Source organism: Marmota flaviventris, chromosome 13 (assembly GCF_047511675.1).
Source record: "Marmota flaviventris isolate mMarFla1 chromosome 13, mMarFla1.hap1, whole genome shotgun sequence".
Lineage (NCBI taxonomy): Eukaryota > Metazoa > Chordata > Mammalia > Rodentia > Sciuridae > Marmota > Marmota flaviventris.
Genome location: NC_092510.1, coordinates 99626082 through 99639433, shown reverse-complemented (window position 1 = coordinate 99639433; position 13352 = coordinate 99626082). Strand labels below are relative to the sequence as shown.

At 56.7% G+C, this 13352-nt stretch overlaps 1 protein-coding gene across 2 annotated transcripts in view; it reads right to left on the bottom strand.

Moving 5' to 3' along the window:
• Lamc3 (laminin subunit gamma 3) overlaps positions 1-13352 on the bottom strand; it is a 51481-nt gene that overhangs the window by 2304 nt on the left and 35825 nt on the right. The window contains exons 19-27 of one of the 2 annotated variants that reach the window (XM_071601058.1): positions 13047-13252; positions 12607-12683; positions 11404-11538; positions 10107-10287; positions 8619-8768; positions 6071-6173; positions 3775-3974; positions 2698-2844; positions 2515-2614 (exon numbers count right to left, since the gene is read on the bottom strand). In XM_071601058.1, the coding sequence (XP_071457159.1) occupies positions 2515-2614; positions 2698-2844; positions 3775-3974; positions 6071-6173; positions 8619-8768; positions 10107-10287; positions 11404-11538; positions 12607-12683; positions 13047-13252 (1299 nt within the window). The remainder of the gene's footprint in view (positions 1-2514; positions 2615-2697; positions 2845-3774; positions 3975-6070; positions 6174-8618; positions 8769-10106; positions 10288-11403; positions 11539-12606; positions 12684-13046; positions 13253-13352) is intronic. The other variant, XM_071601059.1, reaches the window with a different exon arrangement.

The following is a 13352-nucleotide window of genomic DNA, read 5'->3' as shown; positions in this document are numbered from 1 at the left end:
GTTGATTCTCTCAGGTATTTTGTCACAGTGACAAAAACTAACAGGGTAAGAGGCAGGGTTTCTGGCTTCACAGGGGCAGGATGGGCTGCAGGTGTGGAAGGCAGGGAAGACCCTGAGTGGTCAGCTCTACTTCCAGGAGTTAAGGACTCCCTGAGCCTCCCCAAGCCTCGGATGAGCGGGTGGGGAAGATGCTCCCACTGGAAACTGGCAGTAGTGATGCTGGCAGGGACTCCACAAGGCCTCCCCCACCTTGTCACTAAGTGTGACATGCAAGAGAAAGACAGAGCTCAGCCAGTTGGGAGAGCGATGGAGACGGCGCAGTGGGTCCAGAGTGGCCTTGGATCCCACTGGGCCCTGAGGCTCCTCAAGGCCCTGAATGTCCCAGGCAAGAGAGGCTGGGTCCGAGGGCAACAAGAGGAAGAGTGGGGCTGAGACCCGCTGGCCTGGGCAAGTTCTGCCTCCAGCAAAGGCCTCGACAGGCCCCACTGTCCACAGGAAAATCCAAACAGCTGGCCTTCGAGATTCAGAATCAGGTCACAGCCACCGCTCCACCTGCCTGGGCTGCCCAGGGCAACAGGGGCTCCGTCCAGGTCTATATGGTCAACCCCACAGCCCGGCGTCAAGCGCGGAGTTGGAAGGACGGATGTGTGACGGCGACAGCAGCCGGTGTGGTCTGCCCTTGTAGAGCATTCGTCCCATGCTGCTGTGGGGTGTAGACTGGCGGCCACAGGTACACACAGCGGCCGTCAGAGCCACATGTACACCGCTCTTCCCCACCGACTGGCTGTGGGAACCTGGGCACGGTGGCTAAGATCTCTGTGCCTCAGTTTCCCCTGCAACATGGTAAGAGAGTAACTGTCCCCGCAGCAGGAGTAGGAGAGTCCTGTAAGTCCTGTGTGGGACCCACTGAGCGTGGGCCTGGTACAGACAAACCCGGGGAACACGGTCATCCAGAGAGACCCGTGCAGTGGGGTAACCTTGAAGTCACGCTAAGTGAAACAAGCCAGTCAATAAGGGACAAATTCCACGTGACTCCACTATGCCAGGTACCTGGAGAAGTCAAGGTCAGAAAGAGGAGAAGGGTAGGTGCCCGGAGCTGGAGGGCGATGGGGAGTTAGCGTTTCGTGGGGGCAGTCCTTCTATTTGAGAGGCTGAGAAAGTTCTGGAGACAGGTGGGGGGATGGCTTGTGTGAATGTCCCTGATGTTTCAGAATAGTTTGGATCTTAGATGACCCCCAGAGACTCATGTACTGAGGGCTTGGTCCCCAGCCCAGGGACACGACTGGGAGGTGGTAGCACCTATAGCAGGTGGGGCCTAGTGGAAGGAAGTTAGGTCCCTGGGGACGTCCCATGAAGGGGATCTCAGGATCCTGGCCCCTTCCTGTGTCTCTTTGGTTCCCAAGGGGAACAGGCCCCTCTGCCATGTGCTCCCGCCATGATGTTCTGGGCCACCAGAGGCCCAAAGCACAGAGGACAGAAACCTCTGAAACATGGAGCTGAAATAAACTCTTCCTCTCCCCCATCTCCCTCCAGTGCTGGGGACTAAATCCAGGGCCTCATTCATGATAGACAAGCCCTCTATCCCTGAGCTACACCCCCAGCCCTTTGACCTTCTGAGAGAGGGTCTCGCTAAGTTGCTCAGGCTGGCTTCAAACTTGTAATCCTCCTGCTTCAGTCTCCAGAGTTGCTGGGAGGACAGATGTGCACCCCCCTCACCCAGCACCATTCCTCCTTTTAAGTTGATTATCTCAGGTATTTTGTCACAGTAGCAGAGAGCTAACACTCACTGAATGGCACACTTAAATATGTTATAATGGTAAATACCGTTACGTGCATTTTTCCACAATTTTTTTTAAAAAAAATGTGTGATGTTCACTTCAATGTAACTGCTCTGACTCTTGTCCTCCCATGAGGGGCCTCTGGGACCTCCATGCCTTGGTGGGGGCTGTCCCCTTCATCTATAAGCCTCTTCCTGGCCCATCTGGAGTTTGACCTCCTTCCTAAGAGCTGCTGTCTTCTGGTTCTCTCCGCACCCAGTGCTGTGGAAAGCACTTTCTAAGTGACTCCGCTGTTACTCCCATCTTATGGGTGGGGGACTCGGTGGAGTGCCATGCCCAAGGTCTCACAACCAAGGAGGGACAGAGCCAGACTTGAACCCTGGTCTTTCTGATTCTAAATCAGCTTCTAATCCTCAATGCCGCCCACCCTTGTCTCTGAGATTCCTTTTCCCCTTGGGCCCTGCGCACTGACCTGCTTCTCTGGGACTCAGAGGTGTGAGTACCTGAGTTTTCTGCCTCCCCTCCTGGGCCAGGCTGGAGCCTGGGGCACAGAGAAGCAGGGCAAGTGGAGGGCTTCTAGACACCCGCCCTGCTCCTCACGGGGCTTGGGTGGCGGCGACAGTGCGTGAGGGTCACGGGGTGGGCATGGAGATGTGGCAAGTTTCCTGGGGCTGCGCCTCATAGGGAGATGTCCCCAGGGACTCGGAGTTCAGGGCCAGCCTCGGGGTCTCCTTACCCAGCCTGGCGAGTAGCTCCGACAAGGCCTTGATGTCCTTCTCCAGGGAGATGCGAGATTCCCGGATGTGCCGCTCCACTGCGCTCAGCCCGGCACCCACCTTTGGGGAGGGGTGAGAGCTGCAGCAGGTCCCTCCTGGCCGCCAGGGGCAGGGGCAATGGGGCAGGGCCCGGGCACACCTACCAGCTCAGCTCCCCTCAGCTCCCGACTGCGCGCTCCAGAGGCCAGCGCCAGCTGGGAGGCCTGACGCAGGGTGGCCTGTGTCTGGCTGGCGAGCCGGCTGGCACGGCGGTGGCCCTGCTTCCCCTCCCTCAGCAAGGTCCTGGCGAGCTGCAGGTGGGCATCAGGGCAGGGAGAAGAGGGAGACTGGAATGAGGCCTTCTGGATGAAGAGCTCTTACAGCCAAGATGGGGAGCGGCGGTCAGCTTCCTGCCCAGAGCATGCGCTCGTTCACCCAGCCTTGCTTCTTGTTTTTGTTTTCCTGGTACTTAGGGATTGAACTCGGGGCGCTTGACCACTGAGCCACATCCTCAGTCCATTTTACTTTTTATTTTGAGACAGTCTCACTAAGGTGCCAAATCTGGCCTTGAACTTGCAAACCTCCTGCCTCAGCCTCTGCAGGTGCTGGGATTCGAGGGGGGGTCACTCACTCTCACATTCAACAAATATGCACTGGATGTGGGCTTGGTGCTGGGCACCAGCAAAACTGCAAGAAACCACTCATTTCTCCCTGGAGGAGAGCCGTTCCAACTCTATTACAGACAGACAAACGGAGGCACAGAGAGGAGGCGGAGGCCGGCCAAAGTCCAGTGGCAGGACAAGAAACCTATAGGGGATGCCTACTTCAAGTCCAGCCCCTCAGAAGCCTGGGCGACCATGACGATCTTCACTTGTGGTGTGAGCCTGAAGGTGAAGCAGAGCTGGGGACAGCCACTAGAATAGGGCCCCAGTGACAGAAAAGCCAGCCATTTAGGTAAGGAAGGCAGGCAGGCCCAGGTGTGAGTCCTGGTTATGTAACTTAAGTCCTAAACCCTGGCTGAGCCTCAGGGTCCTCACCAGACACCCTGGGGGACAGCAACGACACCTATTTCATGAAGAATCAACGAGGTCACCTGTGTGAGGCTCCGAGCTAAGAGCCGGGGCCCCGGCAGCAGTTAGTAACAGTCAGCACGAGACCGGGAAGAGGGCAGCTGTGTGCCCACATCCCTGCCACAGGCCCAGAGAGTAGGAAAGCCACTGTCTCCGTAGCCCTGGCCTGACCTGGGCATTGTCCTTGGCTGACAGCTCTGCTTCTCTGCTCTTCTTCCTGGCGCTGGAGGAGAGAGAAGCGGCATTTCCCAGCATCCTCTCTGCTTGCTTGGTCTTCTTCTCCGCGTCTGCAAGGAGCCTGTCCCGGGTGACACCCGCCTTCCTCTGCAGGGCGGCCTGGTCCTTGGGCCGAGGAAACTGCGCCTTCATCCCTGCAAACCCGGTGGAGCCTGCATCAGGGCCAGGCTCACCCCTGGAACTCCTGCCCAGTGGCCTCACTGCTCAACCACCCCCTATCCTGGCTTGATGGGAGTGGAGGTTTGAGACCCGTGACATCAGCCCGTGACCTTCTCAGGCTCACCCAGGAGAAACCACAAAGGAGCAAGAGGGGCAGAGAACTTAAAGATGCACGTCACGTTATATTACGAGGTCTGTTAAAGTCATCAAATGACACGGTGGTCAGCGGTGGGAGTGGGGACCCACAGCACCGTTCATGGTACCACCCATTCCTAACAGTGCTGTACGGTAACAGATGCAACAGACTACCCTAGTGGAGACCAAGAGCCATATGTAACTAGGAGGAGGATGAGGAAGGAAAGATGAGCGAGAAGTACCAGAAATTTACGATAATGATATTGCAGGCACCAAATGCTCTATTTACCACCGAGCTCCCAGGCAGGCAAGACAAAAAGGGAAAGGTTACAATTCTCATAGACTTTATCTAGTAAGAAGCTGTTTCCCTCTGGATAACGAAAGGGACTTTTCCATTCTTTTCCTTTCCTTTCCAATAGAATTTTGAGAGAAATTTATTAGAAGGAGTACAGGTGACAGTAGACCAGAGTCAATTTTTAAAAAGAATCAAGTCTTCCAATTTTGGTGGGCATAATATTATATAATTGTTGTATCCAAAAATTAGATCCACTTTTTGTTTCTTGCATAATTAAGCCTAATTCTTCAGGCTGTTCATACATGTTACAGGAAACGCCGAGAAAGTTAGTGAAGTGAACTGGTCTCCTCCTCACAGGACTTCTCGGGCCTTGATATTCTGAAGTGGGCGGGGTGAGCCTCGAGAGAGCACTGGAGACATTTCCTGAACTCATCTGACCACACGCCTGCCTTGGCAGAACACGTCACAGGGTAGGAGACCCCAGGCCCAGCCCCAGGGAAGGCAGCACCTCGGCCCCTTGTGCAAAGTTTCCTCCCATCTCCTGCATCAACTGAGCCTAGGCCCTGGGGCAGGGGGAGTGTGCACGGTGGGATGGAGAGGGGAAGAGCCGGGGAGGAGGGTGGAGGTCAGTCTGTGTGTGAACATGGAGCAGGGCCGGGGAGGCCAACTGCCACCCAGCACGTGCAGGAACTGCAGGAACATATTCTGGAACCACCCAGCAGTGGGATGGCCTGCTGGGAACAGCTCACTGCTGGGGACAGCAGCAAACCGCAGGTGAGCGAGCCCTGCAGGGCAGATTCCCAGCAGGTGACGTTGACACCCTTTCACAATCCTGATGTCTAAAATTCCCTTATTAGGAGTCGCTGAATGAACTTGTTCCTAAATGTGACTCTGGTTCACAAGCACACAGCCAGGACTTTCCGCAGGAGGCCCCCAGCCAGCAGGTGACCAGGACTTCAGGCCACTGGGGAATGTGGAGGTGGGAGGCCTGGAGGGTCAGGCCCAGGGCTGGAGGGACTGACAGATGACCAGCACAAGCCTGGCTCCTGGTCCCAGGCCCTAAGAGACTCCTGGGCTGGGGACCGTCCCTGCCTGTCTTGACTGTTGGATAAGGAACCACCCGGCTTCTCTGTGGAGCAGAGAGGACACGCAGACGCCCACTACCCTGGGCACCCGGAGCTGGGGCCTGCTGACGCTGGCCGATTCCACTCGCCTGAGCTCTGACCTGGGGGTGGATGAGCAGCCTGTACTTCGCCTGCCCGTCTCGGCCTCATTTCTCTAAAGCTCCAACGAGGCCTGGCCCCGCAGGGACCCCGCTGCCTTCTGCAGAGCAGCCCCCTGCTCCCGGGAGCTCCAGCTCAGACTCTCTCCCCATGGGGTCCCCAGGGGTCTGTGCAAGGTCTGATGGTCCTGGGGTGGGTGGGATGGCAGGTGGGCTGGTACCCAGGGAGCCATGTGCGAGACGGGGAGAGATGTGCAGCCTGGGGAGGGGTCCTGAGATGGGGCTGGGGTGGCCACATGGCTTAGGCCCACACCACTGGACTTCTGACCCCCACCCCAGGCCTGCACTTGCTGAGGTGAGTCTGGTGGCTGTCAGGGTACTTGTGTCACAGAGCCCAGGGCTCAGCTGGGCACACGTACCTTCCAGGTCAGCCAGCAGGGTCTTGGCTCCTGTGACGGTCACTGTGGCAGCCTGGACAGACGAGGAAGCTCGGGCCAGAGCAGCTGTGGCCTCCTGGCGCAGCTGGAGGGAGAAGAGAGTCTGAAGGCAGAGTCCACACAGACTGGGTCCCCAAGCATCACTCAGCGCACCTCTGACATGGAGTTACCCAACCCCCTCAATAATGCCACACCTGACCCTGGCCCCTGAAGACACCTGAGGCACCTGTGGAGGGAAACCCAGCACAAGAACCGAAGGACAGAGGACAAGGGACACTCCTTTCCAGGAGCGTTTTTTGCTTTTGCTTTGGCCAGCTGGCCAATCGACCATCATCAGCTCCTCCTCGCAGGAGGGCAGCTTCTTCCACCACCACGAAACGAAACTGGGCGCTTCAAGATCTGGGGTTTGATGGAGGCGTGGGCAAAGACAGCATGTCCAGCCATAGAGGGACCCAAGTCTTGGTCCAGGGCAAGAGGAGAGGGAGGAGGGGAGGGAAGGGGAAGTGCTGGGATTTGAGACAATTATATCCATGCTTTTAAACTTATGTCAGAGTGGACCCTAATGTTTATGTGACTAAAGAGAAATGAAGCTCTGGAAGGAGGAAGGGGGGTGCTGTGGGGGGGGGGTGGGCAGGGCCTCCATGCATGGGGGTCCGGCCTTGATGGACGACAGCTCTCAGAGGGGGTTGGGGAGGTCACCCTCTTCCTGGCCCCTCTCTAGACAGTGGACCAGTGGACCCCACGGGCAGGCACAATCCTGGGGACCCCCACAGCAAAGCTCTCCAGGTGTGGGGCAGGCCGGGCCCTGTTCCTCAGTTCCTCACAAAGAAACCCTTTTCCTGTCTTTAAAGGGAAGATGAGCCGGGCGCGGTGGACACGCCTATGACCCCAGCAACTCGGGAGGCTGAGGCAGGAGGATCGCAAGTTCAAAGCCAGCCTCAGCAACTTAGCAGGGCCCTAAGCCACTCAGTGAGACCCTGTCTCTAATAAAATACAAAACAGGGCAGGGGTGTGGCTCAGTGGTCCAGTGTCCTGAGTTCAATCCTCAGTACAAAAAAAACGGGGAAGATGAAGGTGGTCCAGCTAGGCCGCCTTGGCACCGTGGGTGGGACCTGGCCGAGGTCTGAGGATCAGGCCCTGGCCGAGGTCTGAGGATCAGGCCCTGGAAGGCACCACATGGCCTTCCTGAATCTGATGTTCACACTGAGTTGGATAAAATGCCCAACCCGGTGGGAGCCCATGTAAAGGGGCAGGGGGATCCTTTGTACTTTCTTTTTTAAATATTTTTAGTTGTAGCTGGACATAATACCTTTTTTTCATTTTTATGTGGTTGCCGGGGATTGAACCCAGTGCCTCACACATGCTAAGCAAGCGCTCTACCACTGAGCCCCAGCCCTAGCCCCAGTCCCTCTGGTAATTTCTTTATAACATTTTTGTAAGCTTAAAACTATTTCCAAATAGAAAACTTTTTCAAAGTTTTCTGGTACTGGGGATGAAACCCATGGGTGTTTAACAACTTAGTCACATCCCAGCCCTTTTAATTTTTCATTTTGAGGCAGGGTCTTGCTAAGCTGCTTAGGGTCTCACTCAGTTGCTGAGGCTGGCTTTGAACCCGTGATCCTCATGCCTCAGCTTCCCAAGGAACTGGGATCATAGACGTGTGCCACTGTGCATCAAAGGAAAAGTTTTTTAAAAAGTTATCTTGAGGGGCTGGGGATGTGGCTCAAGCGGTAGCGCGCTCGCCTGGCATGCGTGCGGCCTGGGTTCGATCCTCAGCACCACATACAAACAAAGATGTTGTGTCCACCTAAAACTAAAACAATAAATATTAAAAAAAAAATTCTCTCTCCCTCCCCCCCCTCTTTAAAAAATAAATAAATAAAAATAAAAATAAAAAGTTATCTTGAGCCAGGTGCAGTGGCACACACCTGTAATCCCAGCGGCTCAGGAGGCTGGGACAGGAGGATTGTGAGTTCAAAGCCAGCCTCAGCAATAGTGAGGTGCTAAGCAACTCAGTGAGACCCTGTCTCTAAATAAAATACAAAATAGGGCTGGGGGTGGGCTCAGAGGTCCAGTGCACCTGGGTTCAATCCTGGTTATCTTGAAGGGATCTTTGACACTCTCAAAGGTCCAGAACAACTGGCATAAGTCAGATCCACCCCTCATTCTCCTAGACTGTGAGCACTAGGCTGTGTGGTTGAGCACTGAGTCCAGGGTCAGCTCAAAGTAGGTGCTCACTCAGTATCTGGCCCTCTGCTAACTGAAGGAGGGAATGAACAAGAACCACCAGCTGTAACTGATACTGAGAAGGGTGGGCGTCGCCTGTGTCTGCCTGTCCATGTGTCTGTCCTTCCTGCCTCTTCGTGAACCCTTGCTCAGGCTGCCTGAGGGTCTCTGGAGCCTGGGGGAAGGCACCAGAGAAATGGAAAGAGCTCCTTTCTGTCCTTCTCCTTCCCTAGACCCCAGATCTCCGTCAGGGCAGCCCCTGCCTCCTGCAGCTGCCCTGCTCCAAAGAAGCACAGGGGCTCACCTGCGTGAGGGGCTCTGTCTTCTGCAGCGCTGCTTGGGCAGTGGCCCGGAGGGTGCCGACAGCCTCGGTGGCCACACGTTCTCTTGATGCAACTGTCTTCTCCAGGACTTGCGCTTTGGAGTCCAGGTCCCCAGCTTGGGACTTCAGAGGCTGTGGGGAGATGGTGGCTCAGGTGGGGGCTAGGGACCAGATCCTTTACTCAGAGAAAGAGGCCCCGCTGGGCTGAGGGTCAGCCTGGGGTTGCCAGCCCTGCACCAAGTCTCATGCCTCTGAAGAGTCAGTGCCTCCACTGCACCGGAAGCCCAGGGACAGGGACAAGGACAAGGACAGTGTGGGTGGAGCTAGTGTGGACCCTGGGAAGCTGAGGGGCCACAGCAGAGAAGTGAGGCCAGGGAGGCTCAGAGCCTAGCCGCACTACCCTCTAGCTATGCATCTCCTAACTGCGAAGTGAGAATCTCTCCCTGGCCCCGACTCCCTTACCCAAAACCTCCAGCAGATAGGCTTCAGAATGCAGAATTTTTCAAACCGTGCAAAGCAGAGCTGCTCAGGAGCTGCACGTGAGCCAGGCCCTTCATGGTATTTGGGACAGCAGCTCACCACACATACTAATACCCCCGTGTCACACCTCACAGGCAGCAGAGGGGCAAAGCAGCCATGGGCAGGCGGTCTGGGTCAGGTTCTGTCCCAAATGCACTTCATTTGTATAAGTTTACTGCCTGGGGACGGAACCCAGGGCCTGACGCATGCTAGACACGTGCTCTGCTACCAGGCTGCACCCCAGCCAGCCAGCTACTTTATTAAAGCTGGGTTTCTGAGTTGGGGGATTTCAGGATTACTATACAGACAGGCTGGGCCTGATGCATTCAGAGTTCGCGAGCATAGCATGGTGGGCTCGCGGGAGACGCCCAGATGCCCTCGCCGCCCCCGTGGAATCAGCACTGAAATAGCCTAACAGACCAGGTCCCCGTGACAGATGAAGTCACTGAGGCTCAGGGAGGGAAAGTCCTTGGCCAAGGTCACAAAGCTGGAGTAGCAGAGCTGAGGTTTCCTCCCATATCTGGCTGGCATCCTTACCACCGTCATTAGCATGGAGAAGAGGCTGCAGCCTTGATATTGTTCTAATCACCACAAAGGGCAGCTGAGCTCTAACCCTGCCAAGCCCTGGGGTGGATTATCTCCTTTTATTTCACTTTTTAAGTTTTATCTTTGGCGGTGCTGGGCCTTGTGCATGCTAGGCAAATGCTCTAGCACTGAGCCACCTCCAACTCTTCAGCCATTTTTTAAATCTTGAGACAGGGTCTCAGGAAATCGCCTAGATTGGACTCAAACTTGGGGTTCTCTTGCCTCAGCCTCCCAAGTAGCTGGGATTAAGGTGTGGGGTCCAGCTACGATTATCTCGTTTTAATCGACCACATAGAGTTAAATATAAGCCACATCCTCTGTCTCTGCCCACTGGATTTCTCCAACCTCGAGAGTGTCCACCCCTACCCCATGCAGAGCTTCGACGATGACTGAGCTGACCGGTGCTGCAGGGATGGCCAGCAAGGCCCCGTGCAGGGCTGCATCATTAGCGACGTGCTGCATGGCGGCCAGCGCCTTCTCAGCTTTGGGCAGTGCCTCTGCCACAGCCGTGCCCAGCGCCTTCTGGGCTTCCTGGACCTCCTGGTACCTGGAAGGAGACAGAGGCCAGGCTGGTTCTCCAACCAGGGCACAGGGCTGTCCCTCCCCATTGCTGTCTGGGTCCCTGGCTGGAGCCCGGGCTTTGCAAAGTCCTCTCCAACATCCTGGGCCGCTTGGCACCCAGCAGCTGGCCTTGGAAAGTGGCTGCTTCTCTGCAGCCTTGCAGTGCACCAGGAAGGCAATGAACGAGCACATTCTTCTTTCTTCATTCATTCAGTTCACCCACTCTTTTCTGGAAGGGCTCCCGCCTGCTCTCCACCCGACAAGCACATGGTTTGCAGATGTTCAGCTGGTCTGGGTGAAGTGTGAGGAGGAAGATGCCTGGCGTGGGAAGCACGTGGCCAGGGCCCTGCCCTTGCTGGTGACCCTGAGCCTGTCATCATCCACAGACAGTGACCCCTGGGCTGTGCAGTGGCTACAGGGACTGTAGCCTGAAGTCCGTGGTTTCTTGTCCTGGCCAGCTGCCCACAGCCCACCCCACGTGGTCCTGCCCCACCATGGCCACCACTGGGGCGGAGCCTTCCTCCTCCACCCTCAGCTTCCTTTGCACCCCTTATCAGTCCCAGAAGGACACTGCTTCCCACCAGGGGTGGGTCATGTGACCTCACCCCAGCCCAGCCAACTGGCTGGACACCCAATCCCAGCTGAGCCAAGCAGATTGTCTCATCTAGAAATGAAAATGTGAAGCTCAGGCAAAACGCTGCAGATCACCTTGACCCTTGAACTGAGCTGGTGCCAAAGAGGAGCTATCTGGACTTGGTGGGAGGACTTGGGGCTTGCTGCTGGGAGGGAGGGAGAGAGGGAGATTGATTCACTTCTTCGGGGTTCCAGTTCAGCCTTGGAAAGTGGCTGCTACCTCGTAGCTTTCAAATGAGCTGGAAAGGCAGTGAGCAGACCACACTCTTCCTTCCTCATTAATTCAGTCCACCAACGGGTCTCACAGGCCCATAGGTCCAAGTGGGACGCAGACCTCAGACTCCCCAACCAACCACCAAGCACCTTGGGACCCAGGGGAAGCTGGTTCTGGAGCCAGCAGCCTCTGCGTAGGCCCCGTGGGCTCCCGGAGGCTAAGCCCAAGCTTCTACTGCACCTGGGGAGGTCTCACCTGTCCTCCAGTTCCCGCTGGGTCTCCAGGGCCACTCTACCATCCACCAGACTCTGGAGCAGCACGTAGCTTGTGTTGGAGGCGAGCAGGGCACGCCGTGCAGCGGCTTCGATCTTGGCAGCAGTGTCCCTGTGGCTGTGCAAGTCACCCCGGCCATCAGCAAGAGCCCATGCAGGGGTCTGGCCCAAACCCACGCCCCTAGCACACGGGCCCCTTGCAGGACAGACTGTTTTGCTACCTGCCTGGCAGTCACACGCAGGACCACGGAAAGGGTGCACACATCCCATTCCTGTTCCATACCAGGGAGGACCTTGGCCTGGCACAAGGACCAGCACGGGCCTTTCACACACATGAAACCCTCCCAGCTTGGTCAGTGACTGTGCAGTCACCCTAACAGACACAGCTCAGAGGAGACGGCCCAGGCAGCCTGGGGTCAAATCCTGGCATCATCACTTCCAAGCTGTGAGTCCGACTTCTCTGAATGTATTTCCTCATCTGTAAAATAAGTCTAAGGTTCTTGGAGATAAAGAGGAAAATTGCTACAGAGTCTATGTTTTTAGGATCATAAGCGATTTCATAAAGGCAGCTGAGAGAAGAATCCAAATAAAGGGGTGATCGGGTAAGCAAAATGTGGTGTGTCTGTTCCCTGGGATAGCACAGAGCCATAAAAGGAACAAGGACCGCTCCATGCTCCTCTGCAGATGAACCTTGAAGACACTATGTGAAAGCCAAATGGGGCAGATAAGAAAGACCGCGTTAGACGCCGTTTATGGGAAATGCCCAGAACAGGCAAGTCCATCGAGACAGAGGGCAGGTGAAGGGCTGCGGGGAGCTGGGGAGGTTGAAGAGAGGCAAAGGGGGATGAGAATGTTCTGAAAGGGGCTGCGGGGGTGGACGGCTCTGGGGTCAGACCACTGGGCTGTGCCGGGTGAAATATTCCTCAACCGAGCAGCCACCAGGGAGCCGCCAGGTGCTCTGTGCCCAAGGCAAGCGAGCTTTGCCCAGGCACCTCTGGCCCGCGGCTTCTCACACATCTCTCCTTCCAATGTGGTGACAGCTGCTTGGGGGGCGGCCTGGATCCATGGGATCCCACCTCCTGGGGAAGGGACACCTGTGGGGCTGACCCTGGCCCTAGAGTCCCCCAGACAAGGGCTGGGGGATGGCGTGGACAGGACCTCAGCTCTCCCTGGGGCATGGGCTCACCTCCTGGAGAGGGCACGGGCCTCTGTGGCTAGATGAGTCCAGTTGGTGGGCTGGCCGGGCCCCTCCTGCACAATCACCTTTAGAGACAAGAGGCGAAACTGAGGCCCGTCCTTTCTTAGGGCCACATCCGGCTAAATTACTGTGAAGAATCAGACCGTGCCAGTAATTTATGACCATGCAAAGCTGGCCACTGAGTCGGCAGGCCGTGCGCGAATCCTCCAACACAGAAGGATCAGTCCCACCCGCCGCGTGCCACCCAGGCAGCTCCACCTGGGACATCTTGGCTCTGCACACCCTAGTTCACCCAGCCTGTGGGGGAGGCTCAGTCTGACCTCCAGTTTTCAGATGACCGGAGCCTCCTAGAGGCAGAGGGAGGCCCAGGGTCACCAGGTCCATGGCAGGGCCCATGCCCAGGCTCAGTGAGGGAGGGCCCCGGGTACCAGAGAGGTAAGAACAGAGGCTGTGTGCAGAATCTCCTCTTCTGAGGACTCTAGGGCTGCCCCCAGGTCGGCCAGCTGGATGCAGGTCTTCTGGGTCCTGGCCTGGCTGCAGCGCGCGCTCCTGCTTAGCACCCGCAGCTGCTCCCGCGCGGCCTTCACAGCACCTTCGAGGCCTGTCATCTGCTCCAGGAAGGCTTCCCGGGCCCCTGCAGGAAGCCCACAGTCCAGGGGTCACAGAGAAGTTGAGATTCCATACTAAAGCCCCCACCCCCAGGCTCCTGTCTGTGGCCTCCACTCTCCCTGGGC